This window comes from Pleurodeles waltl, chromosome 7 (assembly GCF_031143425.1).
Source record: "Pleurodeles waltl isolate 20211129_DDA chromosome 7, aPleWal1.hap1.20221129, whole genome shotgun sequence".
Taxonomy (NCBI): domain Eukaryota; kingdom Metazoa; phylum Chordata; class Amphibia; order Caudata; family Salamandridae; genus Pleurodeles; species Pleurodeles waltl.
The window spans coordinates 904,235,354-904,261,804 of NC_090446.1; the positions used below are offsets into that span (position 1 = coordinate 904,235,354).

General features: G+C 48.7%; 1 protein-coding gene across 1 annotated transcript in view; it reads left to right on the forward strand.

The window, feature by feature from the left end:
• LOC138247338 (neuropeptide Y receptor type 2-like) overlaps nt 1-24,442 on the forward strand; it is a 154,852-nt gene extending 130,410 nt beyond the window's left edge. Inside the window, exon 2 of the mRNA XM_069202017.1 lies at nt 22,708-24,442. Coding sequence (XP_069058118.1) covers nt 22,757-23,899 — 1,143 coding nt within the window. The 5' untranslated portion in view covers nt 22,708-22,756 and the 3' untranslated portion in view covers nt 23,900-24,442. The remainder of the gene's footprint in view (nt 1-22,707) is intronic.
• Nucleotides 24,443-26,451: the final 2,009 nt, after the last annotated feature.

Consider the following 26,451-nt stretch of genomic DNA (forward strand, 5'->3'; position numbering starts at 1 on the left):
TCTTGGTTGTTGAGGTGTGTGCAGGCTGGTCTGATGGTGTGGATGGGATAGGCTGAGGAACAGGAGACAGAGAAAGGCTGGAGGCAGTAAGAAGAGGGAGGCTGGAAACAGAGACAATGGCTGCCGTCAGTGCTGAGGCAAGAGCAGTGAACGCTCGTTGATGGGCAGCCTGACCCGAATGAATGCCCTCCAGGTACGCATTGCTCTGTTGCACCTCCCTTTGCACACCCTGGATGGCATTCAAAAGGGTCGTCTGCCCAACAATGAGCGTCCTTACCAGGTCAATGAGCTCCGCACTGAGGGCAGCAGGGGCAACAGGGGCAGGGGCTGAGGTGCCTGGGGCGAAGGAGACGCGCGCCTTCCTGGGCGAACGGGCACGGAGCGAAGACTGAGGGGCTGCTGGGAGGGCGGGGCTGGTGCGCTGGGTGGCGGCTGTACCTGTAGAGGCGGGGGGCACGGATGTTGCCGCCACCGCTAGGGAGCTCCCATCCGAGGACGTGTCGCTGTCGCTGCTCTCACCAGCGGTCCCCGTCGTGGTGCTCCCCTCGCCCTCCGGATCACTGGTGCCCTCGGTGTCTGTTCCTGGGCCCACCGGGGCCTTGTGTCCTGCAGCTCCCTCGTGCTCCGATGCCAAATCTCCTCCGCCTGATGATGCTAATGCACACATGCACAAGAAGATGAAGAGAAAGGGTGGGGGGAGAAAAAAGAAGACCAGGTTGAGTGCATGCAATGTCAACACCGTTGGCGGAGAGGACAGACACAGGAGCCTAATGCACTAAGCCGCGCATTCGGGGTACACTACTCAGTACTACTGACTAGGACAACAGGCCAAGAGACGTCAAACGCGCACATGGGAGATGCTGGACCTTCAATGGCTGTACTTGTCACCCTACAGAGGTGGGGGCCGGGGGCACAGGGCCATGCCTAAGAGAGAGGACTACACTACAGAAAGCGCCCTGGCCTAATGTCACCCACAGCCCTCCTCCCCCACCCAGACGCCTCCACTGCGTAGAAAGATAGGAGAATGTGCTGATACTCACCCCCTTGTGTCTGCTGTGATGTCTTAAAGCGCCCATCCAATTCTGGGTAGGCCACCGCCAGGATCCGGGACATCAGGGGGGTCATGGTGCGACTGGCACCCCTCCTAGGTTGGGAGGCCATCCCCAGCAGTGTTTCTGCGGTCTTCCTTGTTCCGCGGCGGATGTCCTCCCACCTCTTGCGGCAGTGGGTGCCCCGTCTGTTGTGGACCCCCAAGTTCCGTGACTTCCTTGGCGATGGCACGCCAAATCTCGATCTTCTGATGGGCGCTGACCTATTTGACATGTACAGGGTGGAAAGGAGGAAATCATCAATGACCTGCATGTTAGATGTGATTGCCCCCCCCCCACCAACTTTGCCATATGGCACATGCTCTCATCTGTCGGGCGTTGCACTCCTCATTCGCCCCCCACCCCACCAACTTACATCCACCCCAATCCACACAGGCATAGCCCATTCCATGTGCACCCGGTGTACTCACTTGTTGGTCTGGAGGACCGTAGAGTAGCACATACTGGGGGAGGACCCCATCCACGAGCTTCTCCAACTCTTCAGACGTGAAGGCAGGGGCCCTTTCCCCAGTCGCAGCAGCCATTGTATCTTCCAGACCGAGGTCACAGCAGCACTTGCAGTATAGGTCCTCTCCTGTGGATGATCAGGTCTCGAGTGATTAAGCAGATAGAAAATGGCGGTCATGCCCGCGGCGGTGCGTACCGCGGCAGTGCGTACCGCGACCGCCGGCGCACATCGTCATTGGCTCCTGAAACCCATAGGCTTCAATGTTCACCAATGCGGCTTTGCGCCGCGGTCTTCGACCGCCTACCGCCACGGTGTGCCCCGCCAGCGCATTGACCTCACATCCCATTGTCCCACTTCACAGGTCAGGCAGCCGCCATTTCAAGGGCCTACATGGCTTAATTTTGACTGCGACACACAGGCCTAGGCCTTGCATTGCCACACATACACGCCTTTCAACCCATTGCCATTCTTTAACTGTGCAAGCTGTCTGTACGTACCTGTGGTTTGGCTGACTCTGTGCTCCATGTTGTCCTTCCTAGGCACCGTCCGCTGGGACTTGCGATGAGAAGGAGGAATCCTCGCGTGTACCGACCGCTGGTGGACCTGTCGACAATGGAAGAACGCCATATAATACTTCGATACAGACTTGACCGTGCCACTATCCATGAACTGTGTGCCCAGCTGGAGCCAGCCCTGATGTCCCCCATCCGCCAACCCACAGGGATTCCCCCTCTGGTGCAGGTTTTGTCAGTCCTCCATTTTTTGGCAAGTGGGTCATTCCAGACCACAGTGGCCATGTCATCTGGAATGTCTCAGCCTATGTTTTCAAAGATTTTGAGCAGAGTGTTGTCTGCCCTGATGAAACTCATGCGGAGCTACATCATTTTCCCAGAGGAGGGTGACTTGCCTACAGTGAAGGGTGATTTCTATGCCCTTGGACATATCCCCAACATCATTGGTGCCATTGATGGGACCCATGTGGCTTTGGTACCCCCAAAAGACGATGAGCAGGTGTACCGAAACAGAAAAAGTTATCATTCGATGAATGTCCAGGTGGTCTGTTTGGCTGACCAGTACATCTCCCATGTAAATGCCAAGTTCCCAGGGTCAGTGCATGACGCGTATGTGATGCGAAATAGCAGCATCCCCTATGTGATGGAGCAGCTACAGAGACAACGTGTGTGGCTAATAGGTGACTCTGGTTACCCCAACTTGCCTTGGCTACTGACCCCAGTAAGGAATCCCCGGACCAGGGCAGAGGAACGGTACAATGAGGCCCATGGGCGAACTAGGAGGATCATCGAAAGGACCTTTGGCCTCCTGAAGGCCAGGTTTAGGTGCCTGCATATGACTGGGGGATCCCTGATGTACTCACCAAAGAAGGTGTGCCACATCATCGTGGCCTGCTGTATGCTTCACAATCTGGCATTGCGACGTCAGGTTCCTTTCCTGCAGGAGGATGGTGCAGATGGTGGTGTTGAAGCAGCTGTGGAGCCTGCGGAGAGTGAAGAGGAGGAAGACTCAGAGGACGACACAGACAACAGGGACAGAGTAATAAAACAGTATTTCCAGTAGCACACAGGTAATAATCACCCATGCCATTTTACATTTCCTGAAAGCCTCCTGCATCTCAACTTTGTCGGTTTCCCCCCAGACCTATGAACATGATGTTTGATTTTCCCTTCCCTTTTCTGTGCTGTATGAGCCACTGCGTGACCTCGGCTTGGTTGGCCCATGGACTAATGCTAAGTTACCTCGGTATGTGTAATTCACAATGTTAACAATACGTAATTGATATGTAATGTGTCATACATTTGTAAATAAGACAGGCTGAGTCCTGATTGATTTCAGTGCAATGTGTGATTTATTATTAGTGCATAGATATTGGTACATGATAGTGAAACAGTGATGGGTGGGGGTGGAGTAATGTCCATGGCGGAGTCCAGTTCTCAGTCTCACAGGTGCATTGTCCATATGCCTGTGGCAGGATGGAGCAGGGGCAGTTCAAGGTTTGACAGGGTGGCAATGTGGAACAGTGGGAGGACTTCAGGGGGTATGTGATGCTGGTGGGGGACTTGACATCCTACTCTGTCGTTTTTTTTTATCTCAGGCTCCTTTTGCGGGGCGGTTGTTGTTCAGCAGGAGGTGGGGTTCTGGTGGGCTGTCGTTGTGGTGGGGCCTCCTGTCCACTAGCGCCGGCGGAGGTGGTAGGCTGTTCCTGTTCCTGGCTAGTGACAGGGGCCCTGTGTGATGCCACATGGTCCCGAAACGTGTCCTCTATGCGGTTCAGGGCCTGGACTATGCTCCCCATAGCGGTTGAGATGTTGCTGAGTTGGTCGCTGAACCCCATGTAGCGTTGCTCCTGCTGTGCCTGGATCTCCTGGAACCTGGCCAGTACCGTCGCCATCGTCTCTTGTGAGTGGTGGTAGGCAGCCATGATGGTGGTGAGGGCCTCTTGGAGAGTGGGTTCCCTGGGCCTCTCCTCCCCCCCCTGTCGCACAGCAGCCCTCCGAGTTGCCCTGTTTCCCTGGGCCTCTGTCTCCTGGACGGTGTGCCCACTCCCACTGCCCCCAGGTCCCTGTTGTTGTTGGGTTGGTGGGTTACCCTGGGGGCCCTGTAGTGGTAGACACACCGCTGCTTGACCTGTCCTAGAGACAGAGGCATGGGCCCGCTGGGTGGGAGCTGTGCTGTTGTTCCCAGAGGGGGTTGGGTCTGCAGTGGCCTGTGTCTGGGTGAGGGGAACCGACTGCCCAGAGGTCCCCGATGGTCCGGGCTGGTCGTCAGGTTCCAGGTCGACAGAGCTGCTGTCATCACTAGGGGCCTGTTCCGGGGGTGGGATGGACATTTCTGGTCCCTCCTGACCGGTGTGTTGTCGTTCGGGTCCTGCATGGGGTAAGAGGGTATGGTTATTGTTTCTGTGTGTGCATTAGCTTGCGTTTTATGGGTGCCCTTGTCCCCCAGTGCTGGCATTCCCTTGGGGGAGGTGTTGTGAGGGTGTTTTGTGGGGGGGGGTGATGGGTATGTGCAGTGGTCATGCTTAGGTGATGGGTGTCAATAGTTTGGGGGTGGCATGCAGGGGTTGGTGTTGGGTGGGTTGTGCTGGGGAGACATTCTCAGGGAGGATGTGTGCTGGGTGGTTGGGGGTGAGGGTGGGGGTTAGCATGCTGGGGGTGGTGAAGTGGTTGGCCTTGTACTTACCAGAGTCCATTCCTCCGTGTACTCCAGCGAGGCCATCAGGATGCAGGATGTTGAGTACCTCTTGCTCCCATGTTGTGAATTCGGGTGGAGTGGGTGGGGGTCCCCCGCCAGTCTTCTGCACTGCGATGTTGTGTCGCGAGACCATCGAGCGCACCTTCCCCCGTAGGTCGTTCCATCGTTTGCGGATGTCCTCTCGATTTCTGGGATGCTGTCCCACCGCGTTGACCCTGTCCACGATCCGCTGCCAGAGCTCCGCCTTCCTTGCTATGGTGGTGTGCTGGACCTGTGAGCCGAAGAGCTGGGGTTCCACTCTTATGATCTCCTCCACCATGACCCGGAGTTCTTGGTCCGAAAACCGTGGGTGCCTTTGTGGTGCCATGGGGTGGTGTGTATGAGGTGTGGGGTGGTGTATGTGATGATGTGTGTGTTGGTGTGTGGTGCTTTGTGCTTCTATGTGGTGTGTGTGATGTTGCGGTGTGCCTCTGTGTGTCTGGCTCTCTATTCTCTGATGTGTCTCTCTCTCTCCTTCGTCTCTGGTTTTTGTTGGTAGGGGTGTGTTTTATATGGTATTGGATGTGTGGGAGTGGTGTGTGTATGTGTTTCAGGTGTGTGCCTTTCAAATTGTCCAATGTGGTAGGGGTTTGTAAAGGTGTGTGTATTTTGAGCGCGGCGGTGTGTACCGCCAATGGAATACCGCGGTTGAATGACCGCCGCGTGGATTTGCGGGTCATGATGGGATGGGCGTATTTCTGTTGCTGTGGCGGTGGAGGTTTGGTCTTCTCCAGTTTACCGCTGCCCGCTGATGTGGCGGACTGCAGTGGAGGGCGGATTTTCGGAGGTTTTGCAGTTGTGGGTCAGAATGTCCGTGGCGGCTGACCGCGGCGGTATTGTGGCGGCCTTCTGACCGGCGGTAAGCAGCTTTTACCGCCGAGGTCAGAATGACCCCCATAGAGTCCTCCAAAGCATTTGGGATGTAAATTGCACAAACAAAATGTAACACTTTTAACGTGTAATTAGTGTTTCTTTAACACATGGCACTGTTTTCCCCTTTATATACAATTAGACAACAGATTGAACACGGAATCAGTTACCTTTCGAAACCTAGTAATTAATATATACCATTCTCCCACTGATTTGCAGGATGGAAATCTCAGCAGAGTATCATGGTCCCTCTGAGTCCAGTTTGCTTTTTGGTCTTCTCTTCTGCTTTCTGTAGTGGGCCATGTGGCACTAGTGAAGATGGTGTGCTACCCTGATGATGGTACTATTTTGCAAACCTTCCCCTGCTCATCCTTCTTTCCTTCTTCAGACATTCCACACATCTGATTTGGTCACTGGGGCACCGTTGGGTAGCTCTTTCCACTCTAAAGCTACCCGTGACTGTGGGTGGATTAGGCCTTCTGGACTTAGAACGCTATTATTCAGCTGCACAGGTCCAATGGGTGGCTTGCTGGCTTTCTGCCCGCCCTGCTCCATGAGATGGGGTTTATCCGTTAAGACTTTTAAGGAGGGATTACTGCAATGCTCATTGTTTACTACTGACCATTGTGTAGATCACCATCCGGGATTATCATGCACAGCTTTCTCTTGCCTTGCTAGAACTTGTAAACTCACTGACATGAAGAAACTCGGTGCTGCTGCACTACCTTTGCCAAGCTTTCCCACTCGCACAGGACGGCTGTGCTCAGAGCAACTCCATCAGTGGCATGCTGCAGGTGTCTTAAATTGGGGGATTTGTTTTGGGACGGCGAGCTACCAAATTTCCAAACCCATGTGGCAGACTAACATCTTCACCCCGGTCAACTCCTTACTTACAACCATCTAACACAATCATTAAATGCCCTATTTCATGTCTGCCACCTAACACTAACCCTACATGAGGTGTGCCAGAAGCTGTACAACATAGGGACTTGTGGTAAACTGATAAAATGTTTGAACAGACCTTTCCTGCAACATTGAGACCACTCCAGATCTTCTTGTCATATTGATGTGATTGATGTGATGTGATTGATGTGGCCAAACCTCTGCGAGATACGGACTGGACTAAAATACTGGACTCTCCCCACAAAGTATCCCACGGCTGTCACTTTACGTATATTCATAGAGCTTCCTTGGGAATGCATTCACCCTCTGCTTGCCATTGGCTTTGTGGTTTGTAACTCACATTTTGTTGCTTTCAGTTTGCTGGCTGTTAGACTTTTCATCCTTGGCGTGGTCTCCCTTAACTTTTTGACTCTGTTCCCCAGGTTGTTGATGTGTGCTGGACTCTGATTTTATTGTTTTTGTTACTCTGGGCACTTTACCACTGCTAACCCGTGCTAAAGTGCAAGTGCTCCTGTTTAAAATGTGTACGTAATTGGTTCTCCATGATTGGCATATTTGTTTTACTGTTAAGTCCCTAGTAAATTGCACTAGAGGTGCCCAGGGCCTGTAAATCAAATGCTACTAGTGGGCCTGCAGCACTGGTTGTGCCACCCACATAAGTAGCTCTGTAATCATGTCTCAGACCTGCCACTGCAGTGTCTGTGTGTGTATTTTTACACTGTAAATTCGACTTGGCAAGTCTACCCACTTGCCAGGCCTAAACCTTCCCTTTTCTTACATGTAAGGCACCCCTAAGGTAGGCCCTAGGTAGCCCCAAGGGCAGGGTGCAGTGTATGGATAAGGTAGGACATATAGTAATGTGGTTTATATGTCCTGACAGTGAAATACTGCCAATTTCGTTTTTCACTGTTGCAAAGCCTGTCTCTCTCATAGGATAATATGGGGGCTACCTTTAAATATGATTAAAGTGTAGATTCCCCTAGAGAGTAGATGGACATGTGGAGTTTGGGGTCCCTGAACTCACAATTTAAAAATACATCTTTTAGTAAAGTTGATTTTAAGATTGTGCGTTTGAAAATGCCACTTTTAGAAAGTGAGCATTTTCTTGCTTAAACCATTCTGTGACTCTGCCTTGTTTGTGGATTCCCTGTCTGGGTCAGTTTGACAGTTGGTTGTTTTTCACCTCACACCAGACAGTGACACAAAGGGAGCTGGGGTGTAACCTGCATTTCCTGATTAGCCCTCTCTGCTAGGAGGGAGGGGTGGAGTGGTCACTCTCATCTGAAAGGACTGTGCCTGCCTCTAACAATGCCGGCTCCAACCCCCTGGTGTGTGTCTGAGGCCTTGCCTGGGCAAAGCAGGATTTCACAAGTAGGTGTGAGTCCCCTTTGAAGAAAGGTGACTTCAAAGACTAAAATGGGTATAAGAAGGGCACCCAAATCTACAGACTTTAGAAACACTTCTGGAACCAAGAGGAACCTCTGCCTGGAGAAGAGCTGATAGCTGAGGAAGAAGTGCTGCCCTGCCTGTGACTGTGCTTTGTGGAGCTTTCCTGCAGTGCTGCTTCTGCCAGAGTAAGAGGGCAAAGACTGGACTTTGTGTGCCTTCCATCTTGAGAAGAAATCTTCAAGGGCTTGATCTAGAGCTTGCCTCCTGTTGTTTGAAGTCTCAGGGACAGCAAAGACTTCTCTCTGCCAGCACCTGGAGTCTCTGGAGAGACTCCTACACTGCCCTGTGGTGCCCATCCAGTTCCTGGGACCCTGAAAGGAGAAGCTGGCAGCCTAAAGACAAGAAAATCCACGCACAGAGCGCCGTGCGGGGAAAAGATTGACTCAAATCCGATCTGCGGCTAAAAAAACGACGTGCCGCCGGCTCCGCAGCTGAGAAACAACGCTCGCAGGAAACGCGACCGAAAAATCGACGCACGGAGCAGGAGAAACGACGCGCAGCATCGCTGACGGAGACTGGGAGATCGCAACCTGCGCGGCGGGATTTTCAAATCATCGTGCGGCTGGATTTTTGACTCAAGTACCGCCGTGCAGAGTTATTTTTGACGCACACCCGCCCATGCAGGTTTATTTTTGACGCACACCAGGTACATTTTCACTCTAGCAGCGCTAGTGTGTTTTTAAAACTACTTAAAGACTCTTTTTGATTTTTAATTAATAACTTGACTTGTGTATGGTGGATTTTTGTCGTTTTGGTCTTGTTTTGTTTAGATAAATATTTCCTATTTTTCTAAACCTGTGTTGTGTCATTTTGTAGTGTTTTCATTAAGTTACTGTGTGTGTTGGTACAAAAACATTACACCTAGCACTCTGAAGTTAAGCCTACTGCTCTGCCAAGCTACCAAGGGGGTAAGCAGGGGTTAGCTGAGGGTGATTCTCTTTTACCCTGACTAGAGTGAGGGTCCTTGCTTGAACAGGGGGTAACCTGACTGTCAATCAAAGACCCCATTTCTAACATTGGTGATCAGCGGTTGGGATTTGGACTTGTATTTGTACTTGACATACAGTGATTAAGTGTACACTACTGTTTTGAGTTCAGACCACTACGTGACCACATACTACTAGTCTTGTGATTTTTGTTTTTCTCTATTTGGACTGTTTTTGCTCTGCATTCAGTTTCCTTTTTCGCTGATCCGGTGATTGACTTTTCTGGAACTTCATTTGAGAACTTGCTTTTCTGCATTTGGAACTTTGCACTCTTTTAACCTTTTATCATGTCTCTACTTGGAGATGCACCAGTTGAAGCTGTTTTTGACCTGAAGCAATTGGATAGTTATAACAAGGCTCAGCTAAAGCAGTTTTGTAAAAATATTGGTTGTCCCATTAAGAGCTCTTCCAAGAAGGATGAGCTGAAAAAGGCGCTGAGGGCCTGGGTGACAACCAGAAGCACTGGAGGGCACACTGAGGATGAGGAGGAGGATGAGGATGAGGAGGGAGAGCAATCAGTACATAATGGTATAGTGGGGGGGCTGTTATTCCCAGGGAAAGAGTCTCTAGGGCAAGTAGCAGTGTATCCTCCAAGGGTCTGACACCTGAAGAGTTACAGGACAGACAGGCAGAAAGGGAGTACCAATTGGAGCAGAGGAGGCTAGCCCTTGAGGAGAGGAAGTTAGCAATGGCTCATGAGCTTAGCTTGAAAGAGATGGATCATAGAAGCCAGTCCAGTAGAGATGGTGGCAGCAATCCTACAATGCAGCCTGAGAGAAGGGTACACATCCCAAAAGACCTTGTGAGGGATTATAAGAGGGAGGATGATATCTACTTGTGGTTCAAGGGTTATGAGTCAGCTCTCCACATGAACCAGGTCCCTGAAGCTCATTGGGGGGCAGCCCTGTGGAAGCATTTTGAGGCAGAGGGGAGGGACACACTGACGGCCTTAGGGGATGCTCAGGGTCTCACCTACCCTGTCATGAAGGAGGCCTTACTCACCAGGTATGGTCTCACCCCTGAGCAGTACAAGGAGAAGTTTAGATCCTACAAGAGAAAGGAATCCCAAACATGGTTGGAATGTGTTGATTCTTTTTGCAGGTCACTGGATGGTTGGGTGAAGGGCAGTAAGGAAAACACGTATGAGGGGCTTTACAATTTAATTGCTTGGGAGCACTTGTACAGTTTATGTTTTCCAGAGCTGCGCCAGCACCTCATTGACAGCAAGCTGACTGACCCCAGGAAGCTTGCGCAGGAAGCGGACCGCTGGGAGAGCACCAGGGTCCAAAAGAGGTATGTGGGAGAGCACGCCAAGGGTGGGCAGGGTCCCTCTCAGAAGAAAGGGGGGGGTAAGGGCAAACAGGGGGAGTTCTCTAAAGGGCCCCAAACTGATTCCCAGGGTAAGGATTCCCAACCCCCCAGTGAAAAGAAGCTATGGTTGTCCAAAGGGAAGCCAGTGGCAGGTGGTCCCCCACGTAAGTGCTATGCATGTGACCAGGTGGGTCATGTGAGGGGGGACCCCAAATGCCCCAAAAGTACACCGGCACCCACTGGTGCACCGTCCCAGGGTTTGGCCAGTGTAGCGCTTGGGGAGGAGTTGGTTTCAGGTGGGTGGGAACCAGCAGAAATGACCCTTGTCTCACAAGGGGACAGTGAGATGGTCCAGAGAAACCTAGTGCCTGATAACACTAAGAAGTACAGGCAATGGGTGACCATCAATGGACAGAGGGTGGAGGCTCTGAGAGACACAGGAGCCAGTGTGACTACAGTGAGGAGTCACCTGGTGTCTGAAGAGCAGATTGATCCCCGGGTACTTCACCAAGTAGTTGCGGTAGACAACTCTGAGCGCCTCTGCAGAGTGGCGCAGGTTCCCTTTGAATGGGCGGGGGGTCTCAGGTTCCTGGAAAGTAGCTGTGAGTCCAACCATGCCTGTTGATTGTTTGCTAGGTAACGACCTGGAGGATTCCCCTTGGAAGGAGGTGGAACACAGGTCTCACTTGGAGATGTTGGGTCTGCCTGGGTGGGTATGTGTATCCACCCGGTCTATGGCAGCCAATGAGGGTAGTCAAGAGCCCCTGGAGCCTGAAACAGTGGCCCAGGGGACCACCAAGAAGAGGAAGGGCAGGGGGCACGGGAAACCGGCCCGAGGTTCCCACGGTCCGGGAGGATGCGGAGCCTGAGGGTGACGCCCCGGAACATACAGGGGAGCAGGTGGCTGAACTGGGGGAGGTCCCTGAGCTGTCGCAGTGGCAGCAGGAAGGGGGACCGACCAAGGAAGCATTCTGCACAGCGCAGAAGGAGTGCCCTACTCTTGAGGGGCTGCGGCAGCAGGCTGCAGCCCAGGCGGCTGGCGAGGCGCCAGGTACTCACCTGATTTATTGGGAGGATGGCCTCCTGTACAGTGAGCCTGGGTCAGCTCGTATGCTCGTGGTACCCCAGTGCTTCAGGGCCTTCCTACTGGGTTTGGCTCATGATGTGCCTTTGGCAGGACTTCTAGGGCAGGACAAGACCTATAAGAGGCTTGTCTCCCACTTTTACTGGCCCTTGATGCACAAGCAGTCAGCTGCTTATTGTAGGTCTTGTCAGACTTGTCAGGCAAGTGGCAAGAGTGGGGGGAAATGCAAAGCTCCCCTCCAACCTTTACCTGTAGTCAGTACTCCCTTTGAAAGGGTAGGAATTGACATTGTGGGGCCTCTGGATCCCAAGACAGCCATGGGCAACAGGTTCATCCTGGTCTTGGTGGACCATGCCACGCGGTACCCAGAAGCCATTCCTCTAAGGACGGTCACTGCCCCCGTGGTGGGACGTGCCTTGATGGGTGTTTTTACCCGCATGGGGTTCCCCAAGGAGGTGGTATCTGATAGAGGTACAAACTTCATATCCACTTATATGAAGTCTCTGTGGAAGGTGTGTGGGGTAACCTACAAGTTCACCACCCCTTACCACCCCCAAAGTAATGGTCTGGTTGAGAGATTCAACCGCACCTTGAAAGGCATGATTCAGGGCCTGACAGAGCCCTTGAGGCGTAAGTGGGACGTCCTCTTGCCATGCCTTCTGTTCGCTTACAGGGAGGTGCCTCAAAAGGGACTTGGCTTTAGCCCCTTTGAGCTCATCTATGGCCACCCTGTGAGGGGACCGCTCAGTCTGGTGAAGGAGGCTTTGGAGAAAGCTCCTAGTAAACCACCCCAGGATGTATTTAGCTACATGCTGGCACTAAGAAACCAGACTGCCCGCTTCAGGAGTCTCGCTCAGGAGAACCTGGAAGCAAGCCAGGAGGATATGAAACGGTGGTACGACCAGAATGCCACTCTGGTTGAGTTTCAGCCTGGACAAAAAGTGTGGGTCATGGCACCAGTGGAGCCTAGGGCTCTCCAAGATAAGTGGACTGGGCCTTTTGAGGTGGTGGAAAGAAAGACCGAGGTCACCTATCTGGTAGACTTGCAATCCCCCAGGAACCCTTTGAGGGTCCTACATGTCAACCGCCACAAACCACACTTTGAGCGAACTGAGCTATCCATGCTCCTAGCGACAGATGACGGGGTGGAGGAAGAGAGTGAGCCTCTTCCTGACCTCCTGTCTGCAGGAGAGAATGATGGGTCGGTGGAGGGAGTGATCCTCTCCCCCTCCCTGACTAAGGAACAGCAGAAGGACTGTCGCCACGTGCTGGAACATTTCGCCTCGCTGTTTTCCCTGATCCCAGGAGTCACACACCTGTGCACACATGATGTGGACACTGGGGACAGTACACCTGTTAAACATAAGGTTTACAGGGTGACTGACAGGGTCAGGGCTTGCATTAAGGAGGAAGTCTCCAAAATGTTAACCCTAGGGGTTATTGAGCACTCCAGCAGTCCTTGGGCCAGCCCAGTGGTCTTGGTCCCAAAGGCTGCTGCTCCTGGTGCCACAGAACTTAGGTTCTGTGTGGACTACCGGGGTCTCAATGCGGTCAGCAAGACTGACGCACACCCCATCCCCCGAGCTGATGAGCTCATTGATCGGTTAGGAGCTGCCAAGTACCTCAGTACGTTTGATTTAACATCTGGGTACTGGCAGATTGCCTTAACTGAGGGGGCAAAGGAGAGGTCAGCATTCTCTACCCCAGATGGGCACTTCCACTTCAATGTGATGCCCTTTGGGATGAAGAACGCCCCTGCCACCTTTCAGAGGTTGGTCAACCAGGTGTTGGCAGGACTGGATGAGTTCAGTGCCGCCTACCTGGATGACATTGCTGTGTTTAGTTCCACATGGGAGGAACACCTGCAACACCTCTGGAGAGTGTTAGAGGCCCTGCAGAAGGCAGGCCTCACTATTAAGGCGAGCAAGTGCCAAATAGGGCAGGGTTCTGTGGTGTACTTAGGACACCAGGTGGGGAGTGGCCAGGTGGCACCCCTACAGCCTAAGATTGATACGATTCTGGCTTGGGAGCCTCCCAAGACCCAGACTGAAGTGAGAGCCTTTTTAGGTCTCACAGGATATTACCGGAGGTTTGTTAAGGGATATGGTACCATTGTTACCCCCTTAACTGAGTTGACTTCCAAGAAGCAACCCAAGAAAGTGATCTGGACAGAGGCTTGCCAGAACGCTTTTGATGCCCTGAAGGCTGCCATGTGCACAGCACCTGTACTACAGGCACCTGACTACTCCAAGGAGTTTGTTGTGCAAACAGATACCTCAGAGCATGGTATTGGAGCAGTACTCTCACAGCTTAATGAAGAGGGCCTAGATCAACCCGTAGCCTTCATTAGCAGGAGGTTACTACCCAGGGAACGTAGGTGGAGTGCCATAGAATGCGAAACGTTTGCTGTGGTCTGGGCACTGAAGAAGCTAAGACCCTACTTGTTTGGGACTCACTTCCGAGTTCAGACCGACCACAGGCCCCTCAGATGGTTAATGCAGATGAGGGGTGAGAATCCAAAACTGTTGAGGTGGTCCATTTCCCTACAGGGGATCGACTTTACGGTGGAACATCGTCCTGGTACAGAGCACGCCAATGCTGATGGTCTGTCCAGGTTCTTCCGCCTTAGTGATGAGAACTCCCATGAGGTTGGGTAGTTGCTCCCCACTTTTAGCTGGGGGGGACACGTGTTAGACTTTTCATCCTTGGCGTGGTCTCCCTTAACTTTTTGCCTCTGTTCCCCAGGTTGTTGATGTGTGCTGGACTCTGATTTTATTGTTTTTGTTACTCTGGGCACTTTACCACTGCTAACTAGTGCTAAAGTGCAAGTGCTCCTGTTTAAAATGTGTACGTAATTGGTTCTCCATGATTGGCATATTTGTTTTACTGTTAAGTCCCTAGTAAAGTGCACTAGAGGTGCCCAGGGCCCGTAAATCAAATGCTACTAGTGGGCCTTCAGCACTGGTTGTGCCACCCACATAAGTAGCTCTGTAATCATGTCTCAGACCTGCCACTGCAGTGTCTGTGTGTGTATCTTTATACTGTAAATTCAACTTGGCAAGTGTACCCACTTGCCAGGCCTAAACCTTCCCTTTTCTTACATGTAAGGCACCCCTAAGGTAGGCCCTAGGTAGCCCCAAGGGCAGGGTGCAGTGTATGGAAAAGGTAGGACATATAGTAATGTGGTTTATATGTCCTGACAGTGAAATACTGCCAATTTCGTTTTTCACTGTTGCAAAGCCTGTCTCTCTCATAGGATAATATGAGGGCTACCTTTAAATATGATTAAAGTGTAGATTCCCCTAGAGAGTAGATGGACATATGGAGTTTGGGGTCCCTGAACTCACAATTTAAAAATACATCTTTTAGTAAAGTTGATTTTAAAATTTTGTGCGTTTGAAAATGCCACTTTTAGAAAGTGAGCATTTTCTTGCTTAAACCATTCTGTGACTCTGCCTTGTTTGTGAATTCCCTGTCTGGGTCAGTTTGACAGTTGGTTGTTTTTCACCTCACACCAGACAGTGACACAAAGGGAGCTGGGGTGTAACCTGCATTTCCTGATTAGCCCTCTCTGCTAGGAGGGAGGGGTGGAGTGGTCACTCTCATCTGAAAGGACTGTGCCTGCCTCTAACAATGCCGGCTCCAACCCCCTGGTGTGTGTCTGAGGCCTTGCCTGGGCAAGGCAGGATTTCACAAGTAGGTGTGAGTCCCCTTTGAAGAAAGGTGACTTCAAAGACTAAAATGGGTATAAGAAGGGCACCCAAATCTACAGACTTTAGAAACACTTCTGGAACCAAGAGGAACCTCTGCCTGGAGAAGAGCTGATAGCTGAGGAAGAAGTGCTGCCCTGCCTGTGACTGTGCTTTGTGGAGCTTTCCTGCAGTGCTGCTTCTGCCAGAGTAAGAGGGCAAAGACTGGACTTTGTGTGCCTTCCATCTTGAGAAGAAATCTCCAAGGGCTTGATCTAGAGCTTGCCTCCTGTTGTTTGAAGTCTCAGGGACAGCAAAGACTTCTCTCTGCCAGCACCTGGAGTCTCTGGAGAGACTCCTACTCTGCCCTGTGGTGCCCATCCAGTTCCTGGGACCCTGAAAGGAGAAGCTGGCAGCCTAAAGACAAGAAAATCCACGCACAGAGCGCCGTGCGGGGAAAAGATTGACGCAAATTCGATCTGTGGCTAAAAAACGACGTGCCGCCGGCTCCGCAGCTGAGAAACGACGCTCGCAGGAAACGCGACTGAAAAATCAACGCACGGAGCAGGAGAAACGACGCGCAGCATCACTGACGGAGGCTGGGAGATCGCAACCTGCGCGGCGGGATTTTCAAATCATCGTGCGGCTGGATTTTTGACTCAAGTACCGCCGTGTGGAGTTATTTTTGACGCACACCCACCCGTGCGGGGTTATTTTTGATGCACACCAGGTACATTTTCACTCTAGCAGCGCTAGTGTGTTTTTAAAACTACTTAAAGACTCTTTTTGATTTTTAATTAATAACTTGACTTGTGTATGGTGGATTTTTGTCGTTTTGGTCTTGTTTTGTTTAGATAAATATTTCCTATTTTTCTAAACCTGTGTTGTGTCATTTTGTAGTGTTTTCATTAAGTTACTGTGTGTGTTGGTACAAATACTTTACACCTAGCACTCTGAAGTTAAGCCTACTGCTCTGCCAAGCTACCAAGGGGGTAAGCAGGGGTTAGCTGAGGGTGATTCTCTTTTACCCTGACTAGAGTGAGGGTCCTTGCTTGAACAGGGGGTAACCTGACTGTCAATCAAAGACCCCATTTCTAACACTGGCTTTATTTGTTTTAGGCTATGCAGCCTGAGTTTGTCCCTTTCCTTGCCCAAACCTTATTCACAGTATCCTTCCGAGTGCTCCCTTTCTGAAAACAGGCCTGTAAATCTTGTTCTTATCTCATCACATTTGCTGTGCATTCAAAGAACAAGGTCAAATGTCAGGCTCTGTCTTCGGTGGGAACTTAGTGTTTACTTTTCTTTCTCTGACTTCAAAGGGAGAGGATTTATGCCACAATCTTGCTGGATACTGGGGTTAGGAAAAATCAGAATTAGGAGTACAAATGAAGCACATTTTTGTTAATTCCGATCTGTGCTGGAAACAAATACCTTTATATGATTAAACCAAATCATTGCATTAGGTCATGCAATTTCCCCACATCATCGTCTGTGCACTGTATAGTTTTTTTTTTATTTTTAAACTATATGTCTGTGCAATGTAATGGTCATTTCAATCAAAAATGTGTTGTCTGTAATGACAGTGTGTTACCACACCATGCATACTCCACTCTACTCTGCACCACTCCACACCACTGCACTCTACTCTGCATCACTCCACTTTACACCACTCCATGCCACTGTAGTGTGGGACACTGCACTCTTCTCCACTCCATTCTATGCCACTGCACTCTATGATACTTCACACTACACCTCTCTACTCTTCTCTATACCACTCTACTCTATGCCAATGCACTTTACGCCTCTCTACACCAGTGCGCTCTACACTTCTGCACGCTACACCATTCCAGTCTAGGCAACACCAATCTAGTCCACACAACTCCACTCTATGCCACTCTGCATCACTGCACTGTACGCCACTGCACTCTCTGCTAATAAACTCTATGCTAGTGCACTTTACTCTATAACACTCAACTCTATGCCCCTGCACTCTACATCAATACACTGTACGTCACTCTAATCTACTCTGTGCCACAGCACCCTACATCACTTTACTCTATGCCATTATGCTCTATGCCACTCTATGCAACTCCACTCTACTCCACTCAACCCTGCACCTCTCCACTCTACGCCACTTCACTATGCTGTGAAGCAATCTTCTTGACACCACTGCACTCTGCGATTCTGCGCCACTGCATTCTATGCCACAGCACTCTACCCTACACCTCTCCACTTTATGCCACTGCACTCTACTCCGAAACAATCTATTCTACGGCACTCTGCCCCACTGCACTCTACTTCAATGCACTCTACACCAATGCACTCTAAAAAACTACACTATACGCCACTGCACTGTGACACTGTACTCTACAACACTGCACCGGGCCACTATACTCTACACCACTCTACTCTGTACTACTGCATTCTGCACCAATACACTCTATTCCACTTCACTCCACACCACCCTACTCTGCACAACTCCATTCTCCCTCACTGCACTTCACAGCACTATAGTCTGCTCTGCACCACGCTACACAACTCCACTCTGCACCACTCTACGCCATTGCACTCTACGCCACTCGAGTCTACTCTGCACTCTATGCCACTCCACCACTCTACACTACTGCACTCCCTGCCACTCTATTGTATGCCACTCTACTCCACTTCACTCTATGCCTCTCTACTCTACCCCATGCCACTCTATGCCAGTGCACTCTAAACTGCACTGTACACCACTGACCTCTACTCTGCACCACTGTACCCTACAACACTGCTCTCTGTGCCACTCTACACCACTGCACTGACACTTTGCCCTGCAACATTGTACTCTCCACCACTGTACTGTACACCACTCTACTCTGTACAACTGCATTCTACGCCACTGCACTCAACCACACTATACTTTGCACTACACCACTCTACACTACTCCACTCTGCAGCACTCTACACCACTGCAATCTATGCTACTCTACTCTGCCCCATGCCACTTCATGCCACTGCACTCTACCCCAATGCACTCGAAATAACTGCACTGTATCCCACTGCACTCTACTCTGCACCACTGTGCTCCACGCCACTGCTCCTATGCCACTCTACTCCACTCTACACCACTGTGCCACTAAAATTTAGCCATGCTGAACAGCAGCCCCTCTGGTGTATAACATAGCTAAAATACATTGGCAAAGCCAATAACTCTTTTGTAGACAAGACCTTTTGGCTTCGCCAGTGTTTGTTAGTGCTATGTGGTACTGAGGTCCCTGAAAGAACTGTGAATGTGTAAGTCCTTATTTTAAATATGCATTACACACATCATAATATAGACTGCTACAAAAAAAATGCACAAATACATTTTGGTTAAATAAAAAAAGTATTTCTAAAATACAGATTTGAATAGCATACAGTTTATACCTAGTACTAACATTATTTATAACAGTCCAATAAAACCACACACTCCACAGCTCACCTTGGAACAACCTTACAGTACCTCTCTAAAAGAAAATATCTTTGTGAAAAGCTTCAAGTGAAGTCAGTGTATGTTTCCAAGTCCCTTTGTATTTGCAGGTTTACCAGTTGCTCACATTTGAATTTGTTTAGGGAAGGAGACACCCTGGCAAGAAGGCCTTTTCTTATCTGTCTGCCCCTCTCTCCCTCAGAGCACAGAAGACTCCCTGCCTTTCAGTCCAGCTTGGGAGACTGATATGTCCTAATTACACTTTGTCCATTAGGTGAAAGGCTAAGATTATGGACAAATGCTGTCCGTTCAGCCTTTCACCATGGACAACGGACGGCAGGGCGAAAGTACGGTCAGTCCATGAAAATTACGGACGGGTGGTCACCCTAATTGATGCGCCAGACACCATGATCAACACCTTTTCTTCCTGCTCAACTGTTGTGCCCAAGGTCCATGTGTAATGCTGGAGTGTGACTCAAAAGTGGAGCCGTGGCTACCTCAGTAAAGTGTCCCAACTGATTGATGACCACCAGTGACTGACGAAATTAGTAGCTTCCGTCCTATCCTAATCACTTCTGTCAGAGACCTAAGCTTCCTGAGACATTCATCACCCTCTTTCTTTCTTTGGGGGTGTATGTCGGTGCTCTCCAAATGTTCCATGTTGCACATAGCTTTCAGTCTCATGTTGCCCCCTTGTTGGGTATCAATGGTGAAATCCAGCCACCCTCCGCTATGGTGGAGGTGCGTCGCCCACCCCCTACCCCCGCCAGCAGCGGGAGCTGCAAAATGAAAAATAAAAATGATAATAAACAGTGTTTATTATTATTTTTATTTGTCAGGGATGACAGGGACAGAGGGGGGAGTGCACAGCACTCCCCTCAGTGTGCATGTGTGTTTGGCTGGCCGTCTCAGGCCAGCCAAACACACATGCACACTGGGCTCTCCCAGAACCCGAACCCGGCACAGTGTTGCCAGCAAATAGAAAGCAAGAAAATGTGAGTTACACACAACAAAACCAATGGCAACCAATGGGCAGAATGCATACCTAGGCCAACTTTCTGAATGTCCCCAAGATGTCTTTAGGTAGGCTGCGACCTAAACATTTCATGCCAGCTACCACTGGAGAAGGTAGTACAATTGGAAGTGTTCTGCATTATCAGTCAAGGGCCCTCAGTTAAGCGTATCCCAGTTCTCTCAGTATACACTCTCTCATGTCGGTACAGGTTGACTTCTTAAAAGAAATCGAGAGTGGAAGATCATTTTTAGTACTAGTCTCTAAACTGGGGGAAGATTCCTTATCCAGACAATTGATAGGCACCTAACCTAATAAGGGAATGAACAGACTCTGAGGGACTGGAAATTCAGTCCCTCCTTCTTGACCAGCTTACAATATAGAGATATGTAGATTGCAACATGAACTTACTTAATATTGACGACTTATGGAAGCATTTTTAAGGGTGTGCAAAATCTGTGTAATTTGGTTTTGCAGGATTATATGAAAGTCCACAAAAGTGAAGCAGAATTACATTGCATGTAAAACTAGCACTTGCCCCTTTATTAAAGCATGAACTATGTCCTTACGTTAGTTTTGGGATTGAGGATAAACTTCAAGGTAAAAAAGTGTAAAAATACAAGTGCTGTGAACAGCAGACACTCACGTTCTGGCCGTTCAAGTTGTTCCCAGGCTCCTGCGCTAAAATGTTGCCTTGGATGCAGCATAACTATACCTCGTCAAGTAACAGCATCATTTAGAGAGTTTTGCATAACAAGCATAATGTGAAACTTGTAAAATTACGGGAGACAAGGGAGGCATAATGGAATTCCCACCTGTGATACAGGACACTAAGGGCCAGATGTATCAAGCCTTTTTGCATTCGCAAACGGTGCGCATGCACGTTTACGAATGTAAAAATGCCTTTCAGCAATTTATGAAAGGCATTCGCAATGCAAATTTAAGGAATCGCTAAAATAGTGATTCCTTAAATTTGCGACCCCGTTTAGAGAATCGCAAATTGCAATTCTCTAAATAAGAAATCTCAAAATAGGAATCCTTATTTGCGATTTCTAAACCACATGTATCAAGCAATTCCTTAATGCGCATTTGGCATTAAGGAATCGCAATTACCACCAAGTCAAACTTGGTGGTAACCATGTGCACATTTTAAAAATGCATTAGAAATGCATTTTTAAAATTGACATGTAACGCACACATGCCCCTTTGGCATGTGGGCACCTTACATGTCCCCAAAAACTTTTTTGGGGTGCAGCGGAGGGGGCCTTAGGCTCCCAGCACCCTGGGGTTTTGCATTTCCAAAAATCCAGTTAGGAATTCGCTATTTGGGAAATGCAAAAAAATTGCAAATATGGGCCTACAGGCCCATAGGTGGGAATGGGGGCTGTATCGCAATTTGCGATTCGGTAATAGGATTTGCAATTTTTAAGAAATCGCTATTACCGAATCGCAAATATGATACATAGCATTTTGCGAATCAGAAATAGCGATTTCTTAATATTCACTATTACCGATTCACAAAAGTTTTTTTTGATACATCTGGCCCTTAGACCCTGATTTAAGAGGGCCTAGCGCCACTTTATCACCGCTTTAGCATCATTCTTTTGGCACTAAGGCAGAGCTAAGGTGGCCTTCCCCCGCCATAAGGTGGCCTTCCCCCCACCAAAATTTTGGTGCTAACCCTGACCAGTAGATCAATAGCATCAAAAATGTTGACACTCTTGCCCCCTACAATGCACCATGGTGTGTCGTATCTTAGAAAAGGCGCACACATAGTGGTGGTGGGGGGGGTGCAAGAAAAGTGGCGCAGCAATGGGTGCAGCACCACTTTCCTTAAATCTGCCCCTACGGCCCTGATTTAAGAGGGCCTAATGCCACTTTAGCGCAGCCTTAGCATAATTATTTTTAAGGTGTCCTTTTTCCCACGCAATATTTAATAAGTGGCACAATGCATGAATTACGCCACTTTGTAACCCTTTGCACTACATGATGCCTGACCCAGGCATAATGTATGTAAAGGAGGCGATCCCCTATTAGGGGGGTCGAAAACCTAAGGGATTTTTTTGCGTCATTATTTTTGGCACTTTTAACTCCTGCACACCATTGTTTTTAATGGCCCCCTATGTACTGTTCAGGATTAGTGCCAACATTTTGGTTCTAAACCTAAACAGCACATCAATAGCATAAAAAATGTTGATGCTATTGTCCCCTACCCTGCGCCATGGTGCACCGTATCTTAGATATGGCGCACACATGGTGGTAGCAGGGGGGTGCTAAGGGGCGCAAGTAAGTGGCGCTGCACTGGGTGCAGCGCCCCTTGCCTTAAATCATACCCCAACAGTACAACTGTAAAAAAAAAGGTAATGGCCAATCCATCTTCCCTTGCATTCTGTCGCTCTATTTTGAGGGCAGTGGAAGTTAGTGTTCCCTGTGGCAGAGCCATCTTCAGCTCTGCTGTTGTAATGGAAACACCATGTGGCAACCACAGCACCAGCTGAGATGGTGTCTGATGAGCCACCCAATTTAGGGCAAACGATTTCCACGCACAACCATTGTGTGCAAGATGGTCATGGTACTCAAGCAGTCCTGCACAATAACCTGTGCAAATGTCCTTTGGACACTGGGTAAAAGCTCCCATTATACCAGGGATACTGCACAGGCAAGTCTTTAGAGTCACATTTCCATGATGCCCAAAGGGGTAGGCAAAGGGTGACAGGAAAGGGGGAACCAAAAACAAGAAATTGAGTCAAAAGGGGGAGCTGGAGGCCAGGGACTGTGTATTCGGGTCTTGGATCTAATTAAAGTAAAGTGCCATGTCATGCCATGGGGTGGGTGGCCAAAGAAGACACTGGGACATAAGGTGTAGGTGCGGCTGAAGGTGAGAAAAAGCCACTGGACTGGGGAGAGTCTAGATCGCCATGTTGTAGAGAAGGTGCAAAACTAGTGGGTTGACAGAAGGACCATGAAGTTCTAAATAATCCCATAAATTCTTTTATTATTGGCAAATCGATAATGTATTACCAACTGTTTGTGTAAAATAAGATCATCTGCTCTGAGCTTGTATTTTTGAAACTGTGCCATCTCCTTGAGAATGAGGCTGTGGGAGTTTTGTCTTTCTAAATCTGTAATTATTTTTTACTTTCCAGTTTCAGCACTGGTGATTGCAGCGACCCTACATCGAATTGTCTGAACAACATGGGTAGCCTGAAGCCAGCCAACCAAACCCATGTAGGGGAAGAGATTGTGAGCAATGAGAAGCTCCCGCGTGTCTTGCATACCTCCGGCTTTCCTCACTATGGATCTGGCACTATTATGATGGACAGCACCAAGACTTTGGGGGTTCAGATCACACTAATAGCAGCCTATTGCCTGATCATCATGCTGGGGCTCATTGGGAACTCTCTGGTGATCTACATCATAGTGAAGCATCGGAGCATGAGGACCGTCACAAACTACTTCATAGCCAACCTGGCAGTGGCAGACTTGATGGTGGACAGTCTGTGCCTGCCCTTCACACTGGTCTACACTCTGCTGGATGAATGGAAATTTGGATCTTTTTTGTGTCATCTATTCCCTTTTGCCCAAGCGCTAAGTGTCTATGTGTCCACCTTGACCCTAACAGTTATTGCAGTGGACCGATACAGATGCATCGTCTTCCACTTGGACAGCAGGATCTCAAAGAAGTTCAGCTTTATCATCATTGCTGCCACATGGCTGTCTGCAGCTCTGCTTGCTGCACCGTTAGCCATATTTAGGGAATACAAGCATGAAGAAATCCCCTCCATCAACCTAAAGATGGCAGTCTGCTCTGAGAATTGGCCTTCCAGCAACAGCAGAGATGCCACCATCTACAGCCTGTCCATGCTCCTCCTCCAGTATGTCCTCCCCCTTGCCATCATTAGTTATGCCTACACCCGCATTTGGTTCAAACTGAAGAGCCACATCAGCCCCACTGCTAGAAGTGACAATCAGCAGCGGAGAAGAAAAACCACTAAGATGCTGGTGATGGTGGTGGTAGTCTTCGCTGTCTGCTGGCTCCCCTTCAACATCTTTCAACTGGCAATCGACCTGGACTTGGTCTTGATCTTTCAGGAGTACAAGCTCCTGTACTCCGTCTTCCATGTTGTCGCCATGTGCTCTACGTTCGTCAACCCTCTGCTCTATGGCTGGATGAACAGAAACTACAGGAATGGCTTCCTCCTTTTCTTTGGCTGCAAGGACAAGTTAGAGGGCAGCCACCTGGATGGATCATTGCGTGGACCATCATTCACCATCAGGGCAACCACATACCAAGGGAGCCTTAAAAACACACTGGGAAATGGTCCAACAGAGGTCTAAATTGAGAGGGGGTGGAGGCAGTACACACCAAGTGATCAGACATTTTAATGTTGGCGTTTGCCACCTAGAAGTAATCATGGAAAGATTTGAACTGCCTATGTGACTATTACAGTTCAGTATAAACATGCTAAGTAAATAAGACCATACAGATCTGCTCCCTAATGGCAGATGGACCTTCACCACTACACATGAATTTTGGATTGAAAACCTGTATGTACCACTGACACGCATTAAAGAGTAAACTTAACAAATAAATGTGCATGTGTACAGATCACTGTCAAAAGGATCTCCTTAGAAATTAGCATCTCTGAAAATGTCAACAAGGTCTCTATTTTAAGAAGACTTTTCCAGATTGTTGAGCAAGCTGCAATCAGTGCTCACCAGTGCAACCTGTTGTAGTTTTGAGATGAGCGCCTCACCATCGGATCATCTTCTGAAATCAGGGGCAAGGTACAAAAAAACTATCGAGGCAGGCAGAGGAAATGCTGCACCACAGCTTGCTCGGCATTTTAGCCTTAAAATGAACAGCAAGCAGATCTGACATAGAGGCTTTCAAATTTCAAATTTCACACGGTTCAGGATATTAAAGAAATTTGGCTTGGGAAATGCTAAAAAATTTAATGTTTTGTGAATGGAAATGTGGTAATTTAGCAGTGCAGCCTGTTTCCAAGGGCTGTATCAGTTAATAAATGCCTTCTCACTGTGTTATAGGGGCAAGCCTAATACAAAGGCTTATAATGAGAGAGGGGACTTTGAAGGAGTTATCTAGTGAATGATGCCACCAAAGTGTTTACAAAGAAACCACACATCATCCGACAAAGGAATTATGGAACCCTTGCTGTTGGATTCCAGTGCCCTTTTTGTTGCTGATTATTGATGATGTAAGGCAGGGTTAAAGGACAAACTTTTTTCGTTTCACTGGATGCCCCCTTTGCAAAAACTCATATAGCAGGAGAAAGAAAGGTTGTAATGCTATTCCACCCTATGAGAAACACAAACACAATCACTGGAATGTTGGATCAAATCAAAAGGTTATAGAAGACTTTATTGGAATTTCGTTACTCTCTCACCTTCGATAGACTTCCAACATTCCATTGTTCTAATGTATAGAATTGTAGATGGGTAACAGTACATTACCAGGATGTTTTTCACCCAGGGGTTCTGAGTGACATCAAATAGACAACAAAATTGAAGCTTGAGTTGTCCATGATATCTCTCAGAATCCCTCAGTGAAAAATACCACATACTTCACTCTTACCCAGCTACAATTCTATAAAATATGTATGACTCTCAAAATCTTCTGTCTCTGCTTCAACTGCTACATAGGAACAGAGGAGTAATGAGGAGCCATACATAACATGGCCTTTCCTCCATGTCCCACATGTAAAAATAAATCATCATGGCCTCATGTCACCGACCCACACCGCTCTCTGAGCCATCCCTTCCCTCTCCTCCAGAAGTGGTGCACACTGCTTTCCGGCACTGCTGTGACAGACTCTCAGGGAGCTCAGCCAGAATTGCCTGGAATTTCCTTTATGATTTAACAAGTTCTGTTACCCACTGTTGTCGTAGTGGGGTACTAGAAAATATTGTGCATCTCTATAGTGCGCCCAAGTTTTGGGTGGATTGGAGATAGTGTTAACCTTGAATCATGAAGCAATGTGTCCCAGAGGCAGCTTTCAAAATAGCGTTTCAAAATACATGGAAATAAGTAAGGAACAAAGGAACAACTCAAAAAGTGATTTCCAAAGGAGAATTTAGAAAAAAATTGGAAATGTTACTACAAAATTAGAGTACAATACAGAAATGCAGCTTTAGTCGCATTTAAATGTATTAATTCATTGCGAGGAGAATTCTCAGTAATTGGATCAATGCATAATGTTTTGAATGTTACATAGAGGTTTAGATGCATCATTCACGACATGTAATAAAACTCTATATCGTTACAGAAGTGTATCATACAATGGGGGGTGCATACATTTTAAGGTGAGCTATTGGGTCCATAGCGATATGTAAAGGCATTGTTCTGCATTCCCATAGCCTACATCCATTTGATAACAACTGTTAGGAGTTAAGGAGCATGTGATGGTATACAATCAACAGTACAATAATATTAGCCATATAACCTGGTGTAGGTATCGATATATGTCATCCATTCTTTGCAACTATGCACAGTATACTACGTGTAGGACTGAAAGGTTTCAAACAGACCATCTAAAATCGGGAAGGGAAGAAATGTATTAACTGACGTGCTAACCCAAACTTCACTGCCTTCCCTCCATAATTGGTAAAGTAAGAATATGTTCATATCAGCTTACCACCTCATAACAGAAAGCATGTCAGTTGTAGTGCAGGTGGATTCCACTGTGTATAGGAGAAAAGTGTAAGTGCAGAGAACCCGCTCAGGCTAGGGCACCCCACGAACTGTGTCCGCAGAGGACGACTGGAAGTCTTGTGACGTGGATGCATCAGGTATATCTGAATGGACGTCTGCCATTATGGTGTCCCAACTGCTAGCTATTGGGCACCTACATAAGCACATTACATCATCC